This window comes from Diceros bicornis, chromosome 24, assembly GCF_020826845.1.
Source record: "Diceros bicornis minor isolate mBicDic1 chromosome 24, mDicBic1.mat.cur, whole genome shotgun sequence".
Taxonomy (NCBI): Eukaryota; Metazoa; Chordata; class Mammalia; order Perissodactyla; family Rhinocerotidae; genus Diceros; species Diceros bicornis.
In genome coordinates this window covers 44,414,546-44,442,441 of record NC_080763.1, presented here as the reverse complement: position 1 = coordinate 44,442,441, position 27,896 = coordinate 44,414,546, and the positions used below count along the sequence as shown (strand labels likewise).

The window sequence follows — 27,896 nt, the reverse complement described above, 5'->3', positions numbered from 1 at the left end:
TCAGGGATACCTATGTGTCGACCTATACATGCGTGGTTCCTATGTGTGATATGTCATCTACTGTCCATTCTAGAGCCAGTCTTACACATAGACTCTCACAGGCCCCGAAGAAGCTTGTGTTCAGAAAACACAGAACAGTGATTTATGTGTAGGATGGAAGATGCCACAGAATTTTTTCCTTAAATTATCTGTTCTTTGGCACTGGCCTGTCAATAACTTCACTGCCACGGAATGTGTTTTCCTGCCTTCCACTCCTTCTCTCTGGTCTTCTGTGGTTTTCATTATCCCTTACTAAATACCATGCAACTTAAAATTTACCTGCCTCCTCGGGTTGCAGACCTCTGGCTGCCCCTTGCCTTCTCTGAAGACCCCGCCGCTTGTACGTCTACACAACTACTGACGTTTGCTCTCAAAAAACTCCAACCCGAATTTGCTCAGACCCGAGGGGATATGCAACCTCATTGTCCACTTCCCTTATTTACGACACTTTCAGCCGAGTCTTCCAATGTTTCCCTGAGGGGGTTGCTGCTTTTTGAGGCATTTATTAGCTTCAAACTATTTAGGTGCCATGTTCCCTACCAAAAAAAAAAAAAGAAATATATTGGCTGCTAAAGAAATATGAAAATGTACAGCCCATTGCACACAAGTGTGGTTTGTCCTCTGCCAAAAAATGCTTTTGGAGTCTGAAGAATTTTTTTTCTCTTTGCTTTTTCTGGGAGTGAAAATAAAATCAACGCACAAAAAAGGGCAGTGGGGAGTTGATGAGTACTGGGAAGTCGACAGAGCATTGGAAGTCTGAGCAGGAGCAGGGCGTCTGGCAGGAAAGCCAGCTTCCTCATGCAGCGAGCCGACCTGCAGCTCATCCCTTCTCCCACGTTGTTTCTTCCTTCCATCTTTCTTTTTGAACCGACACTCACTTGTTGCTCTCTGAGCACATGGGCTTCTTTCTCTCGGAAGGACTGGCCCTCTGACGCCCGTCTGGATTTCTGTTTTCTTGTCTGGTGTGCAGCCAGGTCTCAGGTCGAGGAAAGCAAGTGGGACCCACATGAATGGGGAGGACATGAATGAGAGGTGGGAGGGGAGGGAGGGGCGGCCGATGGAGCCGGAGCCGGGTGACCGGCTCTGCTTCGGCTCTGGCTCTCGGTTCTCAGCCTTGGCTGCCCATCGGAGTCACCTGGGGAGTCTTAAAAACAACAACAACGTGATGTTTGTATCCTAGCGTAATTGGTCTGGGGTGCTGCCTGGGCATCGAGGGTTTTCCAAGCTCCCAGGTGATGCTCAGATGTTGCCAAGTTTGAGAAGCACGTCTCAGCTGAGACTGCCAGGTCCGTGATGGCCGAGTCTCTTGTGAAACCAGGATGCGTGTGTATGTGCATGTGGACATGTGTGTGTTCCTGTGCTATGTTGGCGGGGAGGAATTGGCAGAGAATAAACTAGAAAGCAGTAAGATCAGCATTACTTAAGTGACAACCTCTGGGAGCCGTGACATTGCTCCTGTAGCCTCAGTTTGCCCATCTGTATCCCGAGGGATGGTGAACCCACTGTCTCCCGGAGTTGTGGGGAGGACTCGGTGAACTCTAGCATCCCACAGCGGAGGGGGCCTGCCTCTTGGTGGGGAAGGGATGGAATGAACAATGGGTCTTGTGATTGCCTAAGTCCATCTCTATCTTCTTTGCCCCCCCTTTCTCCTTTCTCTCTCCAGCAGAGGCTGACCATGTGGAGGCCGCCATCCTCGAAGAAGACGAGGGTCTGGAGATAGAGGAGCCCAGCGGCCTGGGGCTGATGGTGGGTGGCCCCGACCCTGACCTGCTCACCTGTGGACAGTGTCAGATGAACTTCCCCCTGGGGGACATCCTGGTTTTTATAGAGCACAAGAAGAAGCAGTGTGGCGGCAGCCTGGGTGCCTGCTATGACAAAGGCCTGGACAAGGGCAGCCCGCCGCCCTCCTCACGCTCCGAGCTCAGGAAAGTGTCCGAGCCGGTGGAGATCGGGATCCAGGTCACCCCCGATGAAGACGACCACCTGCTCTCGCCCACTAAAGGCATCTGCCCCAAGCAGGAGAACATTGCAGGTATGGAATGTGGCACTCGCCTGGCCGCTGCCGAAGCCACCTCCTGGGTCCCACGCCCGCCTTCCCTCCTCGCTGTGTCAGGGCGCTCGCCCTCTGTCTGAGGGCATTGGTGCAGGGAGGGCCCGGGGCTACCAGGACGGCCTCTGGGCCACCAGCCAGAGCTCGCCCTTTCCGAGGGCCCACCATCCAGGCGACCCTCAGGAGGAGACAGGCCTGGGGCTCAGGGAGGCCCTACTGGCCGACGGCTGCTTTGCTTTTGGCAATGGGGCTCTGTTGTGGGGCCTATTGCATAGGTGGCCAGGAGTACAGAACGGAAATTCGGAAGTCCAGATGGCCCTCGCTTTGCTGGGGTTCTTGGCTTAGTCTCTGGCTTTAGAGCTAGAGGGTCTGGGGTTGGAATCTATTCTTCACGACTTGGACAGGTCAGTTTCCCCATCTGTGAAATGGAGCTGATGAAACCCGTTTCATTCAGGTTGTCGTGAGGCTTAAGGAGGTGTTGTGTGTGGGCAGTACCTGGTGGGCACTCATGAACCGGAGCACTCATTCTCTCCCCTCCTCTCTCTGGCCTCAGTTTCCTGTCTGGAAAGAGAGGGGTTAGGTCTTCTGATCTCAGAGGCCCCTCTGACGCTGCCTGATCCTACTTTAGGTCTGGGGAAGGGCTTGTGAGAACTTGCTGGAGTACGGTGCCCCTTGGGGGAGGCTGGACATGTCCTTTGGCACGTCCACTCGGCCGGCCACCTGGACAGCTGGTTTTTACCACTTGTAAAACAGGCATGGGGCTCACATCCTCCAGCCGGGTCTGCTTGCTACAGTGAGTTTGCATCAAGTCCCTCTCTCCAGGCCATGGCCATGGCATGCCGGAGCCTTCTCCAGGGAGCCCGTGCTCTGTGCAACCAGAGTGTTTGCTTCTGGTTCGTACTTCTGAACCCAAGAGGCCTGAGGGGAAAGGCGGGCCCTGGCTGGCCTGTGTTCTCTAGAAGGGACAGCCTGTCCTGCAGCAAGACAGGCATCAGAGTGCATGCAGGTGAGGGTTTGAATCCTGTCAGTTGGCTTTGGACAAGCCACTACACGGGTCCAAGTCTCAGTTTCCCCATCTTTCAAGAGGCAGTGATAATACTGGCAGGCCTGGCATGAGGATTCAACGAGCAGGGCCTCCATAAACGCTTTGCCAGTGGAACTTTCCTCTCGGGGGTCCCTTCTGGCGTCACAGGGTACAAGTAGGTGGCTGGCTGGGAAAATGTGCGTATCCCTCTCCACCGTGTTTTGGTCGTGGAAGCTAGCAGGGATGCTGGAGGGACTGAGGCTTTGGGTGCTCCTTGGAAGGTGAGCCTGGTATAGTCAGGGCACCCCACTTCCGCAGTGAGACGGATGGGCGTGGGCAGAGACTCCCCATCACCCAGGAGGCAGTCAGGGTAATGCGGCAAGCCTGGCTGCTCTGTGGCAGCCAGGTGGCAGCTCTGTGACCTTGGGCCTCACTTTACTCGTCTGTAAAATGGGATAAATGAGATCTCTCTCTTGTAGAGAGACTGGTGGCAAGCAGATTCCTGCAGGCACATGCTAGGCCCTGGGGAACCAGACTGGCCTGCGGGCCTTGCCCCTGCTGTGTGTCCTAGCATGAAGTCTCTCACATTCCTGAGATGCCGAGGGCATTGAGAAAAATGTCCGGCACATCTAGGCCACAGTGATGTACACTCTGGCTTCTTGGAGTGCCGGGCAGATCTGAGTGGCATTTCCTTGGGTAGGGCTGGACGTCAGGTGAGAAAGGTGCTGGGTCCCTTGTGTGTGTGTGGTTGGGGTCTCCACCCTTCCTTTTCTTCGCCTGATGCTCGAGGGATGGTTTTCACTGGCGGTATAAACGCCTAGCATCAGTGTACACAGACCTTTCAGGGGTGGCTTGTGCTCATGAGATGTGGGCCCCTATTTATGTTCCAATGGAAAAGCTTTCTGCTTTCACCCAAAACCCATCCGAATCCTCATTTCACGTCAAAGGTCTTTCCCAATGAGAGGCTGCGGATCATGGTGGGTAGGTTTGTTTAAAAAAGCGACTAAATATGATTTCATAAAAGGCAAAGTTAATCTCCAAGACAGCTCTGTCCTCATCCTTCCTCCCCCCGGCCCCCCTCTTTTTGGGTTGTAATACTGCGGCAGCCTACAGTATTTTTATTTTATGTGTGACGAAAGATATTTTTGGCTTTTTCTGTTCAGCAACAGGACGAATGGATTTCTTCATTCTCGAAGAAATATGTAAAATAATCCCTTAGAAGTCTAAAGAGATATGTTTGGTCAAAGCATTTAAAATGTTATTTTAATCAAAGGCACAAAACAGTCTCCATGCTGTGTCAGCTGAAGACGATCATTCCATTTTCACAGCACATCCTGCTCTGTCCTTCCTGGTCCCTCTTTTCTCTTTTTCCGCCCGACTTTGGCGCCAACTTTTCTTTTTTTTTTTCATTTAATAAAAAGGGAAGATTAAAGAATAAAACTTCAGTGGCTCAAATGTATAAAGTAATTTAATATGGTGGGAGCATTAATTATTTTAGCTTAATTGAATTCTGAGGACTGCAGTGGTTGCATTTCTGTAGACAAGCCCTGTTTATTATTTCTCTGTGTAGATTAACAGTAAAGGAAACACAGATAACTTTCAGTTATTTATTGTAAAATAAATGTGTCAATTCACGTGTAAAACAAGCTGCTCAAAGATAATTGAGTCTTTATATTTTAAGAGGGGGACGAGGAATCACAGGCGTGTCCCCGCCTGGGCTTCCGGAAATCCGCACAGCTGCTGCCCAGGCCACGGACACTGCTGGCCTCGAGGGCCCAGGCCTCTCCTGTTCCTGCGAGGGGCTGCTCCAGCTTTTCTATGCCCTGCTGCTGTCCCCAGGGCTGGCCCTGGTCCGTAGCTGGCGAGCAGGTGGCTGGTAATTCTTGGGACTTTGCCTCTGGCTTGGTGACCGGGGTGAGGTGGCTGCAGTGGCCATGAGGGTCCAGCCTTTCTGGAACCAGCAATCTGTGTGTTGTCCTCCGGGCTGCCAGGTGCTTCTAGAGGTGAGGCTCCAAAGATGGATGGGCAGGGTTGGCCTGTAAATATGTGGGATCCCTTCTACCCTTAAGGGCGTCCCCCTGGTGAGCACGGAGTTGGAATTCTATTAGTCATAGCACCAAGGTTGGACCCTGGATCGCCCTTCCCTTGGGACAGTAATTTTAGAGACGGACATAAAAGGAGTAGTTACTATTCCTTCTTTTTTTAATGATAGAGAAGTAGGAGAGTAGAAGGAGGAAGTTTCTGAAGCTTTGTCTCCTGGAGGGCATTCATTCATTCATTCATTCATCAGCAACTGAACGCCTATCGCCCTTCCCCTGCCCTGGGCATCCCCATCGGGCCTTCGAGGTGACAGAGGCCCCAGGGGCGGGAGGATGGCCCTCAGGGCTGCTGCTCTGTCCTGCACTGGGGACACGGCCAGAGAGTGAGCAGGGTGCAGCCTTGCGCTTGATGTGTGCGGTGAGGTCCGGGCCCTGCTCCCTGAGCGTCTGCTGTGGGCAGAGGAGGGCCGTGGAGCTTGTGTCCGAAGCCCATCTGGGGACAGAGCGGTGGAGTGGGTCAGAGATAGGAGCTTTGGTCTGGAGATCTGACTGAGGGGCAGGCATCTGCCTCTGATATACGTCCACCTATATAGGAGTTCGTCACATTTCTTAAGATCCCTTCCTACTGCATCCTCCCTGGCCCCGTGGAGGGTCCTGATGGAGCTCGGGGACCATCCATCACGAGACAGGAGCAGTAAACCTTGAGAGGAGAGATGAGAGGCGTTTCAGGGTTTGTCAAGAGCACGAGTTGTTGAGCTGTTATCTGGGCGTCTTGAGGAGCAAGGGGGCTTAGGGGTGTCTGGGGTTTGCGGCCTGCCCTGGGGAGGCCACGTGCTGCTGTGGGAAAGGACCCAGCCCAAGTCTGCACCCCGCCCTGCTGCCTGCCAGCCTCGGGCAGCGTGACTTGCCTTCTGAGCTGCAGTTTCCTCGTGTGGGGGACCTGACGACTCTTGTGATCTTTAAGTGACAAGTGCCTGGTGCACGTGCTCCAGATCTGAGCGCCTCCCCTCTCCCTCCTGGGCACTTGGCTTTCCCTGGCTCCGTCATCTCCTGGTGATGGAGGTGTGGACGGAGGTCTCCCTGGAATTGGGGAAGACTTCCAGTGGGTTCTGAGAATCCCGCCATCAGAAACAATGACAGAATGACTGTCATGCGTACCCCCATCTTTGGTCACATTCCTGTCATATGGTGACAGTTCTGATGGCAAGTCCCCCTGGGGAGGGGTCTGGGGGGTCGAAGGAGCACGGGCTTTGGCGTCAGGTGGCCGGGGTTGAATTCCACTGCCCACTCAGGCAAATCATTTCACTTTTCTGGGCCTCACTTTCCTCGTCAGCACCTACTTTTCAGCATTACGCTGAGTTTTAAAGCATCCTCCTGGCACAGGGTCCCGTCCGAGGTGGACGGCTGAGAAGCAGAAGCTTCTGGAAAGCCAGGGTCGGGAGTGCGTGGACCCCGCTCGGCAGCACAAGGTGCTAGCCTTTCTCAGTGAAAATCTTGAAGAGTGATCGTGGGTCTCTCTCTCAGCTGTTTCCTCCTTAGAATCCCCGTTTTCTAGCCACTGGAGGGAAGGCCCTTGATCACAGGTAATTCGTTTTTGTGTGTTATCGCCCCTTCCATAACCAAATGAAGTTATAACGGGAGGAATGAGCCATCAGCTGTCAGTCAGAAGCTTGCCTTTTGCCTTTTCTTCCTCCTCCCCCCAAACCCTGAATGTCAGTTTTTGGGAGAAATGTGGGAGACAGGAAGCGGGTGACAGGAGGTGGCAGGTCCCCTTGGGCTCGGAGGTGGCAGGCAGTTCCCTGCTGAGAGGGCCCCGCCCGCTCCACACGTCTGCATCTGGAACCCGGAAGGGCCAGGGATGCTCCTGGGGGTGGGGGTGGGTGTCCCGTAGCAAGCAGGGCACAGACAGGGGTTTGGTTTTGGCCCCAGGGACCCATTGCTGGGCAAAATGCATTGGAGAAAAGGGCTTCTGATCAGTCGGAGGATTTACATGCTGTTCTGACTTTAAAAAATAAATAAAATAAATGTGAAAAAAAAGACTATTAGCTTGGCCGTTGGGAGAAACGAAATAACTTGCTTGTGCTGGAAACTGGAGATAAACTCCCTTTGCAGGTTGTCTTAAAAAACTTGCATTTGATATATTTAGAGTTGTTATTTTCCCTCCAAATTAAGATTAGTTAAATCCATGTGTGTTGTGGCATGGATTATCTTTTTTTATTATTAAATCGTGACAGCTAATTATGAGTTCTGTCTGCACCGAGGAATAGTGGAGTGTTCTGTCTGAGCGACATGGCTCTGGGCTCAGGCTGGGGTGTGGGGCGTTGCAGAGCTGACCCCAGGCTTGGGCAGGGCTGGCGGGTAGAGGAGAAGAAGAGAGCCCCCTTGGTAACCTGCACTGTGCTAGGTGCTTTTCTTGGGTTATCTCACCTTGAAATAGATATCAACCTTGAAACAGATCCTCTAACCCCACTTTGAAATAGGTATTTCTAATCCCACTTTGAGCTGGGGCTCAGAGAGGTTGAGAGACTTGCCCAAGGTCACACAGCATAGTGGAGTCAGACCTTGGTCTGCCTGGCTTCCTCAGACAGCATAATGTATGGAGGCTTTTAGAGGAAGGCATTCTATCTCTGCGTGGCCGGCAGAGCCATTGGTGGTAGGCACTGCCTCTAGACCCCATCCAAAGTGGTCTTTGAAGCCAGTCCCAGGTGTGACCCTTGCTGATATGGCCAGGAGCCTGAGGCCCCCAGAGACCTTGACTTTCAGTCTATGGCATCCTCATATAGTTGCCTCTACTTCCTGGTGAAGGTTTTGGAGAGGTGGGTGGCAGGAAAAAAAGCAATAAAACGTAAATTCAGACAGACCTGGGCTGGAATTTTGGTTTTGCCAGTGGCTTGTGTGACTTTCAGCCAGATGTCCACCTCTCCAAATTTCGGTTTCCTGTAAAATAGAGGTAATCTTTCTGTCTTATCTTTCAGGCTTGGTATAAGGTTTGATTTAGACAATATGCATATGCTAGGTCACTGTGGATTGTGAGCTGTTGTTAATAATAGAGAGCCCCCCGTGGTACCCAAAGGGGGTTCTGGCCTCCTGGCCTGAGCTGGAAGGATCTGGTTGCCCACCCTCCCATTCTTCCCTGTTAAGGGACTTGTCTGAGCTTATGTAACTGGTGGCTGACTGGCAGGGCAGAGTCCAGACCCCAATTACCTTGAGTCAGGACGGGGGACCCTTTGCCACATGAGGCTGCCCGGCTCTGTGGCTTGAGTCAGGACGGGGGACCCTTTGCCACATGAGGCTGCCCGGCTCTGTGGCTTGAGTCAGGACGGGGGACCCTTTGCCACATCAGGCTGCCCGGCCCTGTGGCTTGAGGCAAGCCGTTCCCCCTTGTCAAGTCCCGGTCTCCTCACCTGCAACTGGGGGTGAGCAAGTCCTGTCCTGCCCCCTCCCAGGGAGGCGGGAGGTGCTGTGTGAACTGCCGGACCACAGCAAGAGGGTCGGTGGCCACACGATGTGACTGTGGCATTGAGCCGTGGTCGACAACTTTACCGAATTAGAAAAAAGACAAAAAATACCGGTCAGCTAAAGGATAATAATGGTTTTTCCTTTTTAAGTTTGGGGCCTTATTCTCTGTGATTTATATAGGTGCTTCCATGCTTCCAGCATCGATTCAGGAAAGAGGAAGGAAAGGACGACGGGAGGAGTGAGAGGGAAGGGCACTGGGCTCCGGAGCAGAGAACTTAACCCTCATTCAGCCTCAGTTATTATTATTATTATTAGGTTTTTTATTTGGCAGTAAATAGTTAGCAGTTGACTGAAGTTTTTTATTAGGCACTTGACAGCTTTTTTTTTGCTAATTTTCATGCCTGACTGATGCATAAGCACCAGCTCCAGGACCTGTTAGGAGTGGGCTCCGTGTCAGCAAGCTATATAAATAAGGCAGGCTGCTGTCTCCCCTGTGCCCTTGGGTTCATCTTTTCACTGGGGACACAAAAAGATGGAGTTTTTTGTATTTGGATTTTTACTTTAACACATACTTATTAGAGCTTACTATATGCCTATCACTGTTTGAAGGGTTTTACAAATATTAACTGATTTAATCCTCCTAACAACCTCAGGAGGTAGGTGCTAGTCTCAACCCCACTTTACAGAAGAGGAAACTGAAGCACAGAGACGTTAAGTCACTTGCCCAAGGTCACACAGCGGGTGAGTAGGGGTCCAGAGTGTAAACTCCGGCAGGCAGTCAGGCTCTTTCCTGTGGCGAGGCGGTGCTGCCTGTGGTCGTATTTCATCCTACGTTCCCATCCACTGTCTCCACCCCACGAAGGCAGTATATCAGATATTACTTTCATTTTGTAGATGAGCAAACCAAGTCATAGAGAGGTTAAGTGCCTTGCACAGTCACTCTGCGATCAGCGGCACGGTTGTGCCTAGAAACCAGGCTCCTGACTTCCAGCCAGTGACCTTCACAGGGTGGCATTGGGTCTTCATTGGGTCATCTCCAGGAAGCCCAGGTCCCATGGGATCGTGGGGTTCAGTGGCTGGCACCGGCCCCTTCTGCTCCTAGCAGGCGATGAGTGATTTCCAGTCCGAGGGTGAAGCTCCGTGATGGGACTGGGGACTAGTGTGGGGTGAATGAATCAGGACAGTGGGCCTCCCCCGTCCTACCCACATCTATAGATTGCATGTCGACCGCCGTCTGTGCAAAACTCGTCTTGTTAGAAGCTGGCTCACTCAGTTGGGTAGGAAGAGGCAGGTGGGCCTACTGGATGCAGGGTGGTGGACTCTGGCCCAAGACCTGGGGTGGCATCCTTGCCCTGTGGCTGCCATGCTGTGTGACCTTGGGCAGACCCTCCCCCTCTCTGGGCCTGAGCCTCCTAAGCTGAAATAAGAGAGGGAGCTACCAGTGGTTTCTAACAGCTCCAAGATCCTGGTGGGGGGTCGGGGTGTTGACTCCAGCTTTCCACCTAAATCCCCTTGCCATCCAGGGGCCCTGACTTTTCCCAGTTGTTACATCTTGGGCTTAGGAAGTAAATTTTCTTTGAAGAAATTGGTGGCTGAAAATGAAAACTGTGTGTCCTGAAGGATAAACAGGGTCTTTCTGTGCTCCAGGCTGTAAAGATCCTTCTGGGAGGGTCTGGTGCACTCGCTGTGAGGCCCACCAAGTTTTGGTTCAGTGCCCCTCGAGTGGCCAGGCCTTTTCCAGGCCCTGTCCCTAATGTTGTAGATGTGGTTTGGTATTTGTCTTTTGTTAAGACGGCCCCCCGAGTTGTATAAACCTCAGGCCCCACGGAATCTGGACCCCTCCTCGCCTAGGCACTGCTAGATGGCGGCCAGTGACCTAAGCGGGCAGGGGTGTAGGCCTTGCCTGAAATGAGCCCAGATGGTGGGACTTGGAGGCCCCCAGGTGGACCCGGGGAAGCGGGGGCCTCTCTGCAGAAGGCAAGGCTCCATAGGCTTCGTTGTGTTTTGTTTTTAAGTGGGTTTCCTTGGCTCCTCCTGCTGGTCTGCTGGTTTTGGTCTGGAGGGCCCCTTGACGAGGGACAGGTCTGGGAAAGCGGCAGCCTGCTGCTGCTCAGACAGCATGGAAACTAGGACCCCAGGTTCCTTGGGGTGGAAAAAGAGCAACAAAATGGCCTTTCGTTGGAGGTGAGAAGTCAACCTCCCACTCCTGGTGTGGAGAGGAGAAGGCGGCTATTCAGATGCAGCGCCAAGGGCAGTGTCCGCCCTCCAAGCCCGGGACAGCCAGCTAGTTCTCCAAGCCCAGGCAGGGTTTGTCAGGGCTGTTGACGGCCCAGGGGCTGAATACCTGGCAGCTTCCATGTCCTGCAGGTTGCAGGTGTGGACACAGCCTTAAAGGCAGGCAGATAAACCCAGACTCAAAGGTGCAAACGGGTGTGTGGGTCAGCGCCCACCCATGATGAACCCGCATGCGCAGAACCCTGGGCCCCGGCAGCCCCAGTGCCTGGACCGTGATGGATGTACAACCTAGGAGTGTCCAGAAAACACATCCCCTTTCCTCACTTCGGTAGCAAAGGGATCATTGAAAGTAGTAGAGGAAGCACTGGCTTTGTTTCAAAGGCTTTTTGGGGCAGAACATGCCTTCTGGAGAGTGTAGCCCCCCAACTGTGTTCTAGGGGTCCTCCCGTGGGGCTGGGGGCCAGGGACTGCCTGTCCTGGGCTCAGCATATGACAGCAACGGTCTAGGGTTTTCCCCTGCGTTAAGGGGAAAACAGGACAAACCTTTGATGACCTCGTCCCACCCCAGCAACTGGCTAAAATGGTTGAGGTCGGTAGACCCCACAAAACTTAAGTTCTCCGAGGGAGCGGGAGTGGATTCTTTCCTCTTCCACCGCGAGTTCAAAGCCAGCCAATTAAGAAACCTAAACAGTGTGGTCTTCTTCCTCATCGCTGACATCATTGGCTTGTAAAACTTTCCCTGCAAACAGGCGAATTTATTCGCTGGGAAAAAGAAGTGTGTAATTTTCCTGACCTGGCCTTTGATTTGGAGAGAAGGGGAAAGAGAGAGTACTCATTTCCAGAAACAGACGGGGCCCAAGACAGCAAACAAGGTCCACATTGCGCTGTCGAGGCCGTGCTGTACCGTGCGCGGCAACCCGGGACACCGAAAACGGCGGGCTGTGGGGACGCGGAGGCTCGGAGAGCGCTCCGGGGCCTGGGTCGTCGGCGCGTTTTAAGACCATGTGGGCGGGTTGGGGAGATGGACATCAAAATCTTCCCATCTCAGTGACTGAAGCTCTTCTCCCGCTCGCAAGAAGCCAGGCGCCACCTGGCTCGCCACTAATGCAACTTCCCGTGTGCCCCGACGGTTGCAACTTGCAAGACTCGTCTGGCCCCTTCTTGGGATCTCCAGCGACCCCTCCTCCCGCCTGGCCCCCTCCCCTCCCCGCGACGGTGCCCACCTCCAGCAGATCATCCCCTCCCCCCATGGGAGGGGGCAGGGACTGAGCTCCTCCTGGCACGCCGGCGGGGACTTCAGGCTCCGCCCCCTGGGGGCTCCAAGGTTGGGGTCCATTAGTCTCCCCTCACTGCCAAGCCTAGGCACACAATGGCCTTTTTTGAGGCGGGTGGTGCAGAGCTCGGCGGGGGCGCGGAGGCGGCAAGCACCTCCAGGCCCCGCACGGTTAACGGCGTAGACACTCTGGCAACTTCGTGATTGCGCCGGGGGCCTCCCCTGAGGTCGGTGCCCCTCCCCCTGCCGGTCCCGGTCCCGCCTGGGGCTCCGAGGCGCTGCTCCGGGGCCTTTGGGCGCGCCTGGTCCCCACTGGGCAGCCGGCCTCGCCAACTTCCCGCGGCCTCTCCAGCCTGCGCCCCGGACGCGCGGCTATGCGACCATCGGCCACCTCCTTCCTGCTCTCCCGGACTCGGGCCCGCCGCGCACGTTGATTGTGTCTTCCTGGGGCGGGAGGGCCGAGGGGGCTCCAGGCCCATGCATAATTCGGGGGCTTAATGGGCCAGCTGCCCGAGCGGGGCGGCGAGGGGCGGGCGGAGGCGCAGCTGACCCTGCCCGCGTCTGGCCTCGCCGGGAAGGCGCGCTCCTTTCTTCCTCCCGTGACAGCTCCCCTCCCCCTCTCGGCCCGGGTCCGAGGAGGGCGGGGGCGGGCGAGGTTAGCCAAGGGGAGGGGGCTTCCTTCGTGCATCCGTGCAACTTTTGCTTTTGGGGGCGGGAGGCATGCAGTGAGTTGGAGCCGCCCCGGGACCCGGCTCCCCGAGCAGGGGGAGTTGGAATGCAGGTTTCCTCCTTGAGTCTTTTTTTCCAAGCCCCTTCCCCCCGCCCTCCGGCGGCCCCCTGTCGGCCCCCAGCTCCGCAGCCGCCCGGCGAGTTCGCCCCTGGCCCGGGGCCAGCCCCCTTCCCTGGCAGCCGGCGGAGATGGATGGAGGCGGAGACCCAAGGTCAAGGGCGGGAGCCCGCGGGCCAGGGGCCCCTTTGTGCGCGCGGGGCCGCCCCTCCTCCACCCGCCGCCCGCTCCCCGGCTGGTGGGCGCGCGCCCGGGCTAGTGACCTTCCCGGGAGTGGGGGTTGCATTTCAAGACCCCAGAAAACTCCTGCTAGTGGCCCCCTCCCCGAAACTGCCGCGCGCGAGCGGCGGGGCGCCTCGCTGTGGTGGCATTCCTTTTCAGACGTTTGTCCCAGGTCCTGGGGGCGCCCGGGGATCCCCCCTCCGCCCACCGCCATCGCTCTGAAGGGTCGCGCCGCCCTCATCAGCCCATGTTGGCCCGACAGAGCCCTGAGGTCTCTGAATCTAGGTGAGGCCCGGATGGGCCTCCAAGAGCCCCCTTGTACATTTCGTGTCCATGCAGGGCAAACAGTCCTGTCCAAAAGTGGTTGTCTTTGGAGCTTTTTTTTTTTCCTTCTCCTTTCGAGGAGGAGAGGGAGCCTGCTTTTCTACAGGGAATTCCTGGGGCTGGGATTTTAAAACACTCAAGAACAGGAGTGTTTTCCCAATTGTGTGGGAATGGAACCCTCCACTAGAGTGGGGCACAAAGCCTCGTGGAATTACAGGGAATTAATGTCAGTCCTTCCTCCAGCCCCAACTTCTCTTACAATGACCCCCTTGAAGAGAATTTGTATGCAAATGGTCACCTTGCTAGGAGTCTCTTTTTATTTTTGTTTCTTAAAAATTGGCCTCCAATTGTTTAAACCACTCCAGCAGGCCCTTAAAGACCCAGAAAAGCAGTGGTTGGACGCCCAGTCTATTTACCACAAAGCTCTTAAAATGTTCAAACATTTTCCCAAAGCTGTTACTCCGGAAATAAAAATGTATGCTGTTTGCCTATGGAAGATTAAAAGTTTACCTTTGCTGTGACAGCTTTTCTGGGCTAGAATTGGAACCATGTCTCTGTTTTCCATTATTCGGAAATAGGTTTGAACCAAACAGGATATATTTGCTGTAACAAGAGTCAAGGTAATTAAAAAAAAATATGTATATACATATATATTTATGATTTGGGCTGACCCAAATCATAACAGAATCTCGCACTTTCTGTGCACTCCAAAGCTAAAGTATTTTGTAAACAATGCCTTCATGGCATTTTGAGTGAGAGTTGATCTTAAAAAATCTCAGATTTGCCTTGCCCCAACTTTGAGCAGCTCGCTTTTCTGCTGGAGGAATCTGAAGGTATTTGTCAATTTGTTTTTTTTTGAAAGACCTACGGAAAAGGTAACAAATTCAACACTCGGGAACTGAAAGCTGCTGCCAGTTCTGGACAGGAAGGTTTTCATATCTGCCTGAACTTGCTCGTCGATTTCTCAGACGTCCATTTATAACAGTTCCAACAAGATAGAATCTGCCTTTGAATATCTGTAAATACGGCTAAAGATTACAATCCAGCACTCATAATAGGCCAAGACTGAAAGGGCAGATTCTCCTGTTTGATTAATATTTATGTTACCGGATTCCTTTATAGAAAGAGAGATGAAACACTAATTATGTGTGTGTGTTCGAGGGGCCCCATCCTAGGTCTCTGCAGTTCCCTTAGAGGGATGGACATTTTAGGATTTTTGGAGACAAGATGTGTGTGGAGGTGATTGTTTTTGCTTGAAAGACAGGTAATGTGTGGTTGGCTGACTTAATGGCTGTTACACGGAGGAGGAGGCCAACTTATCTGTTTTCTTTATTTTGACGCCTCAACAGTGATAAAAATTGTTTATCTAGTTTTAGGTTAAGGCTTGGGGCAGAATTCTCCTCCAAGAGAGCCTGCAGCCCCTCTGGGTGCTCTCGTTCCTTCAGAGGGTACATTCCTTTCTTGTGTCCGAGTGGCAGGTGGGCTGCCTGGCGATGTGTTGTTCCGAGCCGTGGGACGAGTCTGCAGGGCACAGGTGACTTGCCTGGCTTTGTTCAGGAGCCATGTGTGGGAGATTTGCTTGGGAATGGGGGATTTTGTCAGCTGGATCATGTTGAAATACCGGTGGAATTGGTAGCCAAAGGGACCCTGGGGAGGCCTCCTTGGGAGGTGCTCTTAAGCATCTTCAATTTCGTTACTTTGGGAAATCTAGATTTTCTTACAGGATTTTCTAGAAGCGTGGTCTCTTTGGCAGCACCTGAGCCCTGGTTAGACTTTCGATCAATATTTGTTGTTGCTGGAGCGCTAGGGGCCATCTCAGTGTTGAAGCACCAGGATCGAGATGTTGGCATGCAGTTGCACAGTCTCAAATGTGCTTGTTCCTCCCTAGTCCAGGGAAACCCGTTCGTCTCTTAGCTTCTTCACCTATAGAGTAGGGAGACCCAATTGTTTACGTTCCCGCCACAGTCCAGATAGGAAAGCAAACCGTTCCTTAGAAGTCAAGTAATTGCTGATTTCAAAGACATCATAAAAGTGTAGAATGTTATTGTTCTGTCCACTGGGGCAGGGTGACTAATTTGCAAAAGGGAAAGGAATCCAATAGCTACTTGTGTAGTCTGTCATTTTCAATGCAAGGGGGAAAAATTAAGGGATTTAGGGGGGAGTGGAAGGGGAGGATTTGAATTTTCAATTTAGTAACCTAATGCCAGTAGGAAACACCTCTGCCCCAATCCCCCCCCCAGCTCCTTGTTATTGGTGGGGACTGTCACGTGATTCAGAATCCTGACACAGAGTGGGTTTGTTGTTGCCCTTGACCTGAATATACCAGAAAAGGTATCTTTCCTGACATTTGGTGTCTGGCCCCAGGAGAGGAGTTGGGCAGAGGGAGTGTAGACTTGGGTTGGGGAGGAATGCATACAGCAGGCAGCCTTTAAGTGCACAGTCTTGCTAGGTGCAGGTGAGGAGAATCTTGTTTTGCTTTTGCGCCGCCTCTGGAAGCTAACAAAAATTGGCATTTATGCCTGCAGAGCACACAGCTGGCTGCTCTGAAATGGTACCTTCGCTGGGGAAATGGGAGGCCCCAAGTGTCCTGTTGGGGTTTCATCTGACTTTTTTGTTGTTTTTCTTTCGAAGAGGTTTGGACTCTTTTTTTTTTCCAGGCAATGCTGAGGGAACCGAAATAGATTTTTAATAGGAATCACCTCTGGCAGAGCCCAAAACCTCTGGTTTAGTCTTGCTAGTTAGAAAATACAGATGCTGTCTTTATGAATTGGTTCGGTTCACCCTGGCAGGCCAAGACCTCAGGCTTGAGTTTTGGGGTGGGGCTGGGGAGTGTGGGACTCTTGTCTTCTCAAAGCGGGACTTGATGGAACCCCAGCTCCCTGGCGTCGGAGCTAGAGGTGGGGCACGGCAGATCCCCGTAGCCTGCGTTGATGCAGGCGTGGAGCCAGAAGCGGTCTGGTGCTCCTTAATTGAATACAGATCTCAGTCAATTCCACGCGGGCATGCGAAGACGGGCAGGGAAGGCAGTGATAGTCCCTCCTACCCCCATGCCTGGACTTGGAACCTCAGAACCCTCCAACCTCAGGGGCCTCCCGTGCCTGTCCCCGCACCCAGCCCACATGGTTTGCACAAGAGGAAGAAGAGTGGGCAAGATCGAGCAACGCCCATGTAAATATTGTTTGTATGAACTGGGTCTTCCATCTTTTGTTAGTGGCAGCTCGTTAATTAACCGGCAGATTAGTGCAGCCTTCTTTTGACAAATGCATATATTTTGGGGCAGAAGATTCTTGTTCTCCTGAAACTCTGAATGGAACCGTTCAGGAAGTCCTCGTGCAGAGCCGCCCGCCTCTCCTCTCTGTCCCCTCTGTCCTCCCTGCTCCCACTTTCCTGTCTCCTCCTCCCTACCCTTCCTTCAACCCAAGTGGGCTCGTAGTTGCGTGGAGGACAGACACGTTAAACACAGCTAAATAAATCATGTTTACGCTTGGTGTTCTTGGTAGTGAAAAATCTGTTGGCTGTTTTTACTTCCTTATTTCTCAGCATTTGCTTCCTACCTGTTTTTGAGCACATGCCCAGAAATAGTAGTTTTGTCAAATGAGGGGATAATGCCAGCCAGCCTTTCTCGCTGCCAAGGAAGCTGCTGGATTTTGCAAAACAGTGACGTTTTTTTAGTGACACTGATTTTTTTTTCTTTTCTTCCAAAGAAATTAGGATGTAGAATAAGAGTATTAAAATGCACTTAGGGAAGGAAAAAAACCCACCAGTCACCCCGACAGCACAGGGACATGTGGCGGGCAGGTTTAAGAGACAGGTCTCACTTTCGTTTGCACTTGGCGGCTCCAGGGGCAGGAGGTGGCTGTCAGATGGAGGAGAGGCTGCTTCGGGCCTGAGAGCTTGAGACAGGTCCCTTCCTTTCAGCCCAAGACTTATTTGTCTCGGCCATTTTGGATGATGTGGTGCAAAGATTTTTTTCTTTTTTCTGGTTGGTTTTGTGTCTGTTTAGTTTCTGCAGCCTTCTGAGCAATGCTTGCTGGATTCTTCCTCTGAGGTTCCACTGAGATTCTAGTCCGAGGGATTTGAAGTGTGTTGGGATTCTAGACACACTATCATTGTTTATATAGAAGAACCGCCGCGGAGGCCTCTCTTCCTCTGCCTTTTGATCCACCATGTTGTTTGGGGATGTCTGAAAAGTCATTTTCATGATGGGGTGCTGTTTGCTGGACAGAGAATTACAGCGGAATATAGACTGCAGATTAAGAAAAAGATGTTTTTGACAGTATCAAAAACAAATAGATGGCAAATAAACATTGGGCGCTTCTGCCGGGAGACTAGGCTCGCCTTATCAGGGCATCTTTGCAGGGCGTCTGCAGTGAGGTTATTCTGAGGTCCAGCCCATCAGCTCTGTTTCAAAGATAGCCAAGGGAAAAAAAAAACTACAACAAAATCAAAGTCAGTGTGCTCTGATTTCCCCCAGTTTCTAATGGGAATACTGCAATAGAAATGATATTTCCATTCTCCTGGTTTCTTTAATTACATTAAATAGCGGTATAAACCTCAGTTGAACGTAAGCCCCTGTTACAGCGGCACCCGGAGCGGGGCTGGGTTGAATCGTAAGGAGCAATGTTACCCGTGTTAATGTGCTAACAATCTTTATTAAATTAATCCCTCGAAGTGTTAATTTTTACAAATTTTGTTGTGCACACGCCGTACGTCACCGTGGGTGTGTTAGGAGATGAAAATGGGTTTCACGTCAGAAAACAAGTAAGAAGGTGGCTGTCAGACTGCTACCTTAGAAGAAAATTTGTGATTTTCGCCATCAAATGCTACCTGTGCTGAAAGGAAGGCTCACAATATGTATATTAAATGCCATCTACGTACAGAAAACTCAGTTCAGGGAACTACTTTGTTGAAAGTAATTACAGCCTGTTCAGTGTTTTAGTCAGTGACATTTCAGACTTGGCTTAGACACATAAAGAGGCCAGAAAGATTTTGTTCTTCTCTGATGCAAAGCATTGAACCTTAATATTCTATATGTCCATTAGTAAAAGGTAAAAAGAGATGAAAAGGGAAAAAAAGACTCAATCAACAACCAAATCCAGGGAGAGCTGGATTTTTTTTTATTACAGTTGTAGAAATCAATTGCATATAACGCGAATAAATGCAACTAAAAGCGAAAAACGATTTTAAACTGTAGCAGGGCCCCCTTTTTCACAATTTGATTTTTTTTTCCACCTTCCACTAACCAAGTTAATTTTTCTATTCCATCTAAAACAAGGAACCCTGCCAGCCCTTGTGGCTGCACTTCCCTTACTGCCCAGGTAGAATTTTATGGTCTGATCTTAAGGTTGATGACACCTACATTCCTGAAATCCACAACTGCCTCTGCACCTGGAGTTGTAGCCTCTTTCCCTGGCCGCTCCCGGCTTGAGTCATCGAAATCACCTCCGTGCTGGGCATCCCGTTTTCCTGATGTTCTTTTTATTGGCTGTGCTGTGTTATTTTCATTCTCGATTCTCTGGGATTCTCCGAGTTCAGACTTCCCCCTTCTGTTTTATTCCCTTGTGCCCTCTGTGCGTGGCGGTGGAGGCAAAGCCGGTGTTGGAGTTTGTGGGACCTGTGAACCACGACAACTTCCTGAACTCATCAGTTTTTAAACATGTTCTGTAGAGGACCAGATTTTTAACAAGAGTCGGGAGTCAGTGTTTGCAGGCCATTCTTCAGATGTCAGGCATAGTAAATGCTAATGAGAAAGAACACTGTGTTGTTAGTTTAAAACTCACTGTAGGCACCAAACTGAAGAGTCATCTCCTGGTTTATTTCCATCAGGTGATATGTGACTTCTGTCTTGACTAGAGTCCCTCCCACTGCCTGCCCGCCCCAGCTCTAAACTATTGCACCCGTGGGGAGTGTCCATGAGGACGTGTCTAAGGGATGCCTGGCCGAGCTGGTCATTGGAGTCTGGCCCCTAAGTTCCGTCTGGGAAAGGGCCACGGGGTCCTGACCTCAAGTGCCAAGTTCTTCATATCATACTTGGAATCCAAATGACTTACCCAGCTTTTTATTTCAGTTTATAGACAGCACTTTTCATCGATAGGCATATTTAGTGTACTGTTCGTGGCTTCTGATGCAACCTAAGAGAAAATCACTGGAGAGTCTTGGATACGTTATATTTTAGGGCAGAAACTGCTAAAGTGTGAAGCAGCTACCCAGCTTGAATCAAAAGGCTTGAATCAGGGGACGAAGGGGAAATTCCTCTGCTAGGTATTGGCCAGCTGTTTTTGCTGGTGAGATTCAGAGAATCTGTCAACTCCAGTTTGTTCTCGATCTCTATAGATTCCGGGAGATGCATGCAGACATTTTAACGTGTGCACGTTGCTGATATATGCGTGTGTGTATGTGTCTGTGCGCATATATCTGTAATCTCTGTATACTAGATGTGTATGCACACATTTTTCTAGCTAGCGAGACACATGGTTTCACCTTCTGTTGTCCCCAGGCCTGCCCATTCCGGGATCGTGGGCCCCAATTTGGTGGACGCTGCCTGCTGAGGTCACCCCAGAGGACCCATATCTGTTCTGTGTGCGTCCCGAAGCCATGGTGCATAGGTTACAGCGTCCCAGCTGGAGGACAAGTGGTTGTGTTTATTCGCATTCCAGCAGTTCTGAGAGCTTCAGGGATTTTCCTGAGAGATGAGCAAAAGAAAAGAGTGGAAGCTTTGTGTTTTCTCCTGAAGATGCCTGCTTAGGGGTTGGAATGGTCAGCTCTGAGCAGTTGGTCAGCTCCTTCACCTGACCCTGAATAGTTAACAGAATATGGTTTAGACACATCCTTCGTCCCCAGCAGCACCTGAAATTTCCTCTGCCATCTCCCCGGGCCTTTTGGAAGGGCCGTAGAAGGTTTTGGAATTTGTGAGGTAACCTCGCCAATCCTTGGCTCGGGGTGCAGAAAGGGGCTCTGTTGCCCCAGAGTATTTCAGCTGCTTGCATCTTGAGGAAATTGGGGTCGGCAGCCATTGAAACAGGTGCTTTTGGACCTGGCACAGGAGTGTGCCTGCGTGTCTGCTTCTAATTGCAAGATGCAGCTGCTGGGAAGGATGTTCCCTTTCCACGGCCTGGTGGAAGGAGGCAAACAGATTTTGGTGGCGTTGTTGGGGGGCACGATTGTTTCTTTGCCTCGAGTCTCCCTTCTTGGGGATGCATTAAGTGTGCAGCTTGCTGGGGAGCAAAAATAGTTCAGGCGGTGATTCACCGTGACAGATCTCAGGAGCGTGCGAGGAGGGAGGTGCCAGGAGGAAGGCGGCCTGGCTCAGGGGGCCGGAAGGGATGTGCTTCTCGCCTCCTCTCGGTGGCTAAGCCTTCTTGAGAAGATGCGGGAAGATGCCCTGGTGTCCACACAAGGCTGTGGGCGGTGTGTGGGGGGTCTCTGGATGGTCACTGGGCATGTAGCAGTAGAGCCAGTCTCGAGCCCAGAGATGGAGCCCCTGGCAAGCCCACCTCTCACCTGGCCCTCCTCCCTGCTGCCTGGCACCCCGCAGTGGTCCTCTCTGAGTCCAGCCAGGCCCCGGAGGCGATGAGGGAAGCCAAGCAGGCTCTTTGACCTGCATGGGAATCCCCACCCTTCCAGCCACGTGAAAGGGCTGCTGTTTTCAGCAGGCAGCCCCAGGAAAGGCTGGACGTGGATTGGAGCTGTGTTTTTATGTCTCCCGTGTAATGACCCTGAGGGAACTCTTTAAACACAGCTGTGCAAACCCCTGTGAGACCTCATTTCCCCTTTTATTCCTCCTCTTTTAACGGGCACTTAACACATGCGCCCCCAAACTCAAAAGCATTGCAGCACGGGACCCTGAGACCCGTGATGGGCACTCAGACTTGCCTGGCTTAGAATGAGAATCCTGAAGTGGGAAGTGGGACTTAGGGGGCCCCAGTCCCCCGCAGAGAATTTCTAGGTCCCCCAAATGCTCCGGTGCTGTGAGCTGAGCCACACCGCACACCCATTTGCTCTCTGTGCCTGCCTTGGGGACCCGTTCTGGGCTTGCAGTTTTCACGGTGACTGATGGCGTTCACTTAAAGGCTTAGGTTCCCTTTCTGCTTTGTTTTATTATTATATATATTTTTATAATGAAATGAAAAACAAGTTCTAGTCTTTGCTGGTTCCTAGATCTTGGTAATTAAACACAAAGAAAAAGACATGAAATAATACCTGTGGAGTGAAGGAATGTATTTTTTGAGTACCCCCTCCCAGCAAGACCCATGTAGCTCTGAAACTGAGTAACAAAGAAGGCTCCTTAGAATTCTTCTTTATTCCTGCTGTCTCAGCCACTCCCTCCTCCCTATCCCCCTCCCCCCAAAAAAGGGAGAGAGAGAGACAAATGATGGGAAGGCTAGGTCTTGGTGGGTGAGTACCCACTGCCTGTCTCATTTAAGGTAGCACTTCACTTTTTTCGAATAGGAAATTGCCAAAATGGATGTCATCGGCTGCTAATTAGATGTATTTTAACTGCAGGATCATTCTACTGGCTAATACTGTTATTATGTGCTCCAACGTGAACCCATGGTGGAGCTGTGAAAATATGAGCATGCATCCCTAGCCCACAGCCAAAGGAGCCTGTGGGATCGGTGGAGGCTCTTACCCTCCATGGCAGCTGGTCCCCATGTGGTTGGCCCTGAAGATGCCCGGGCTCCGGGCAGAAGTCTAAGTCCTTTCAACGTCTCAAGATGCTCCCTCTTTTTACCCTGTGACTACCTTTATGTGTTTCAACCAGGGCCTGAGTGCAGAGGAGGTGCTGAGCTCTGCAGATTGGGGACCCCAAGAATCACACCCGCCCCAGCAGTCACGATCCCTAGGTCTCTGGGCCTCTGGACCAGCCTAGAAGCCACAAATGACCACGCCCTGTGGATGTGCCAACCCGGGCCGTTATCACCGCCAGGAGAGGCAGCAAACAGGCAGGCCTGAACCTCAAGCATTGGGTTTTCAAGCCTGAGCTGGCTTCCCTCCATCTTTTCTCTCTAGCAAACGGGAAAAAGAGTTCTGATTTCCTGTCGGGGTGGGGGGAGGTAGGCTAGAATCTGAATAATGATTCTTAAATGTGAGCAATGCATTTCTCTCTCTCTCTTCCCTCCCTTAATACATAGCATTTTTATCATCCTTAAGACAAAGTAGCTGGCAAAATATTTAAGCGATACGAAAGAAATGTTTTTATTTGTCCGCGTGCGAATTAGGTTATCTGCCTATCTTGTTTATGAAATTTGGGGCTGCCTCTCCTGCAGTCTGTTCTGCTCTCAAATCTTTCCCGGCCCCCATTTCCATATTTCTGCGTGCATGTTCTTTGTTAATCACTTGGCAAGCGCTTATTTGAATATTAAAAATTTCTTTAATCATCAAAGGCAGGAGCACAGTCTCATGAATATTCATATTTTTCCCCCTCCTCAGACTGGATTCTAGTTCATTACCCTGCAGTAAAAGCCAAACAGCCATCAATCGCCCTCATTACAGGCTCTGGCGTTTTGATTGGCTGCCTGCTGCCCAGAGCTTTTTTTTTTTTAATTTTTATTTTTTCCTCTTCTCCTATGAGCTGTCTTGTACCTGCCAACAACCAAAAAAAAAAAAAAAAAAAAATCAACAATGCAAGAATAAATTTCTCTGCTTGAAAAACAACTTTGCAAACTTGTCAAACAGTCCTCGCAGCTCGCTGCTGCCGAAGCGGCCATCAGTGCTACCTGCCCCCCTACAAAAAAAAAACACAAAACAAAACCCAGGAAAAAACAGGGTGGGGGGAGAGAAAAAATTAAATAAATAAATAAAAAGGGAGAAACTTGAGCCTCAGAGATGAATATTTGTCAAGAGAGTTGACGTAAGTTTCATTTGCATAATGACTTTGTACTTCTGCATTAATAAAATTTGCATATGAAGCCATGTTAATTACTCCTGATCATGCTTTTTGCATTCATGCATAGTAATTTTCTCCGACTTGTGAGAATTAATGTCTTGGCATGGGGGGAGGGGGCGCGCGGATTGTCAGGATTCCTTGCCAGTGGCCCTCACTCACAGGCGCTCGCTCCCTGTCTGTCTCCCTCCTTGATCTATGACTCATTTTTTGCACTATCAGTAGGAGGTCTTGGCTTAAAAAATGTATCAATTGAAAGACACCAGTAGGGAGAAAAATATACATCTCCTGCACAGTGTATTCCAGGCTCCTCTCTCTAGCTAGGAGTCTGTAACCCTCCCATGTGGGAGGGGACGCCCGAGGATTCAGCGTCGGGAAAGGCTTACATTCCCCTCAAAACCAGGCTGGGGCTTTTCCAGGCGTGTTTTTGTGTCTCCACGCCAGTCAGTGTGGGCGTGCTCGCCAGGGTAGTGCGCATGTGTGGGGAATGGAGCAGACACATCTGCAGGACCCATCCAGAAGGGAGACAGGTTACAGACCCCCTCCGAACGAATGCATTAAAAATTACCTGATACCCTGATTTGGAGCTTAAGAAACATTTCAGGGGTCTTATTTTTGCACTTTTTTGTACCTCCTTGTACTAGATGCATAGAGTGAGATTCTGACCCCGATGAGCCAGCCGTGTGGTCCTGGGCCCCAGCCTCAGTTTCCTCATTTGTGAGAGGGGAGTCGTATTACCTACCTTGTGGGAAGGCTGCTGGGCTGCAATGAGATGATATATGTATTCATCGTTTATTTCTTTTTCCCTAATGAAAGTGAACTTCCATGTTAAGGAATCGAGCCAACCAGGGTTTTATTTTTAAGCCACCTGGATCCCGCATAAAGCTGAGATGGCGTCTTGGCGTCCCTCTGCCACATACCTCGCTGCACGTGCGTCTGTTCCGATTCCAGAGGGGAACCTGCCTAGAGCTCAAAAGAAAGTATTTTTTAAAGGAGTGCCTTGCTGGGCTTTATCAGGTGCCTTCCTGAGCTCAGAGCCCCGGATGGCCATTTGACGTTCGTGGTCAGGCTGTGATGCCTTGGGGAGGACCCTTAGGGAGTAGGAAAAGTTCCAGAATGGAAAGTGAATGAATGACGGTGACCCGTTATTGAGTGTTTACTAGAAGCCAGGTTCGTCCTGACCTTCCTTTACAGGCGAGGCTCTGAGAACGGGACTCACTCCAGGTCCGAAGCCAGGAAGTGGCAGAGGGGAGATTCGAACCCAGGCCTCTGGCTCCAAGGCTGCGTCTGGGCTCCAGACTTCCTGTGCATGTATAAGTCTCTCCTCACAGGGTCGCAAGTGCTCTGTCAAGTGTGTTCTGGATGCCCTGGCTGCACTTTTGAAGGCAGACACCCCTTTCTTAAGGAGGAGTAAGGGCTGGGAGGTAGCCTGGGATAGTCAGAGACCTTGAGCTTTTTTAGAAAAAAAATTGAGATAAGATTCACATAATGTAAAATTCACCATTTTAACCAGTTTTAAAGTGTACAATTAGTGGTTTTGAGTATATTTACAATGTTGTGCAGCCATCACCACTACCTAATGCCAGAACCTTTTCATCACCCTAAAAGAAACCCTGTACCCATCAGCCCTCATTCCCACTCCCCCAGCCCCTGGCAGCCATTCATGTGCCTTCTGTGTCTCTGGATTTGCCTGATCTGGACACTTCCTGCGCATGGAATCCTACAATAGGTGGCTTTTGTCATTCCCTTCGGCCTCTGCACTAGCTTCAGAAGAGGGTTTCTGGAGTTCCACCCTTGGACAGAGCTCCAGGTTTAAGCTGCTAGGGATGCTGCTCCCCAGGGCAGAGGGTCCTCTGAGAGCACCCTGGAGAGGCCTCTGCAGGCAGCTTGGTACTGGAAGCCTCTCACCCTTGCTGCCCCCTCCGCTGCCTCCATTGAGCCTGCCCCTGGAGCAGGTGGACTTCAGCCGGGTCAGAATTCCTAATGAGGCACATGGAAGCCCCTCCAGGGGGTGGCCCGGCCTCCCACCCCTACTCGAGTTAAGGGATGACTCTGCCTTTACAGACAGTGGCCTAAGCCTGGCCTTTCCAGAAGGAGAGGGGTGAGGCCGGACCTGCCAGGTTCTGCTCTCTTCTGGCTCGGGATAACGCTTACCAGGTCCCTGCGCTCCTGTTGGTTTTCTCAGCCGTGGTACATAGTGGTGGCTGTGTCGGGGCCTCACACAGAACCCGGGCGCCTGATTTGGTCTTTTGCAACCTCCTATGCCTGCCTGAGCCTCAGGATCCTCAGGCTTCCCGCCACCCCGCACGGCCTTTCCTCTCAGGATCCCGGGGCACCCTGGTCACTCCACCCCAGCTGCAGCCCCAGGGGAAGCAGGGCATGTCCAGGCTGTGGGTTGAAGTCCCAGACCTCCCTGAGCCTGTTTCCCCTTGTGGAATGGGGATGGTCTTTGCTGCCGAGCGTGTTGTTTGTGGTGAACTATGCCCAGCTCTTTGTGATAGGCCCTCACCACAAAGCCACTGTCACAGTTACAATGATCAGGAGCCTTCCGTGGTCTGAAGGCAGGGCTGACGTGTGCACAGTGTCAAATGGGCAGTGTTCAGTGCTGAGGGGTTTCAGGCAAGGGCTGGCCAGGGCAGGCTTCTGGGAGGAGGCAGGTGACAGTGACCTCACTTGCCGACCTTCCTTGGGGACCTATGCTAAGTCTGGGGCATTGCCTTCCACCTAGCATCTGTAGCTGGAACTGCTCATGGGGTCCTTGGCCACGCCCTTCTGGGCCTGGGGTGGGCTCAGAAACGCTCCAGGCCCTGGGCTTAGCCTGGTAGGAGGGCTTCATTGGCCCAGAGGGGCCCACGTGGTGATGGTGTTAGCTTTGGCCTCTTCGCAGGACATTTGCAGGTATTCCCAAGTGCCCTGATGCCTGCAGTCCTGGATAGCACAGGTTTTGGAGAGGCAGGGGCACAGAGAAAGGACCCTGGATCTGGAGCCGGCAGCGGGGGTTTGGGTGGGGCTGGCTGCTGGTGCCTGCAGTTCTCCATGGTCACGTCGTCAGTGTCGTGGTCTGTGCAATGGGCATGCTGGGAATCTCCTCCAGATGAAGACTCACAGGCTCCTGGCTTGCAGTGGATGGGGAATCCCGCGTGGGGGCCTCGGAGTGGGCAGATCCCTCCCTGGCCGACCTGTGTGGGGCGGTAGGCGGTGTCGGGTGGCCTCCCTGGCAGAGCCGGCCCGGGGCCCAGCTGCCAGTCATCTTGTTGATGTTTTCTTTTTGTCTCTGATGCTTCCCCGCTCAATTATTTACCCAGGGAATTTGGGCTTCTTCACTTGTGGTTTTGGCAAGGGCTTCACATAAATGTTTTGCCCTGGTGGTCTCTTAGCCATTTAAGATAAACGGCCAAATCAAACGCAGGCCTTGCCGGGGAGCCGAGGCGAGCCGTGGGGCTGGGCGGAGGCCAGGCAGGCCCTTGGCCCTGTGTCGTGGCTGTTAGACCCGGGGAGGCACTTAGAGGGTGCTAGGGTTTTCTTGGGGGGTTGTTCAGAGCCTTCTGAAAGGCCTTGGGGCTTGGGTGCTACATGCTCAGTGCTCAGGTCGCTGAGGTGGACTGTGGGCTGGAGAGAGGCACCAGTGGGCCATCAGCCAGGCTGGAGGTTAGCCAGTGCCCAGGTGCTCAGAGGTGGAGGTGTCTGAGGCCTGTGCAGACAGCCCGTCCTGATGGAGCAAACAGTGGTGGCTTGGAGCTTCCCGGCTCTTCTAGAGGGGGGTGGCCCAGATATTTGGGAACAAATCCCTAAATGGAGTCTGCTCCAGAACACTCCAGAAACCCTCACATGGAGATGACTTTGTGGGAGCCGGGGCCCTGACAGCCCTCGTTTGCCCCAGCCCCTTGCCTTAGGCCCCAGGGATGGGAGTCTGGCCCCAAGACAGCCCCATCTGGCAGCTGTGGAAGTAGGACCCCCTCAGGCTCCTGCCCGCTTCCCTGGCCCCAGCCCCTGTCTGTGTCCTGGTTGCCTTCCCTGCGGGGCCTGGCACCCCTGGGCCTTCCACCCTGGAAGGGTGGCCTGCAGCCCTCTGCCCTGGGCCCCTGTTCTGCACCCTGAGCCCCTTGTACAGTCTAGGGTCCGACTGACCAGTCTTTTCTATTGTTTTTTCTCCAGGGCCGTGCAGGCCTGCCCAGCTGCCAGCGATGGCCCCCATAGCTGCCTCCTCCTCCCACCCTCACGCATCCGTGATTACTTCACCTCTGCGCGCCCTGGGCGCTCTGCCGCCCTGCCTCCCCCTGCCGTGCTGCAGCGCGCGCCCTGTCTCGGGTGACGGGACTCAGGGTGAGGGTCAGACGGAGGCTCCCTTTGGATGCCAGTGTCAGTTGTCAGGTAACAGACGGCCGCGGTGGGGGGTGGGCTCCCGTGGATGGTGGGGTGTGCCCTGGGCAGAGCTGGCGGCTGCCTCTCCCAGGTGGGCTGGGGCAAGGTGGGGACCCAGGGATGACGTGTTCCCCCACCCCAAAACGCATTTTTGGGGGGCGCAAGAGGAAGTGGTGAAGGTTGTCAACAGAACTGTACA

General features: G+C 52.4%; 1 protein-coding gene across 7 annotated transcripts in view; it reads left to right on the top strand.

Annotated features, from left to right (window-relative positions):
- Nucleotides 1-27,896, top strand: part of BCL11B (BCL11 transcription factor B) — a 99,936-nt gene that overhangs the window by 14,822 nt on the left and 57,218 nt on the right. For 2 of the 7 annotated variants that reach the window (XM_058567672.1, XM_058567671.1), the window contains exons 3-4: nt 1,703-2,071; nt 27,491-27,706. In XM_058567672.1, coding sequence (XP_058423655.1) covers nt 1,703-2,071; nt 27,491-27,706 — 585 coding nt within the window. Of the gene's footprint in view, nt 1-1,702; nt 12,347-27,490; nt 27,707-27,896 lie in introns of those variants that run through there. The other 5 variants (XM_058567673.1, XM_058567677.1, XM_058567676.1 and 2 more) reach the window with 5 other exon arrangements.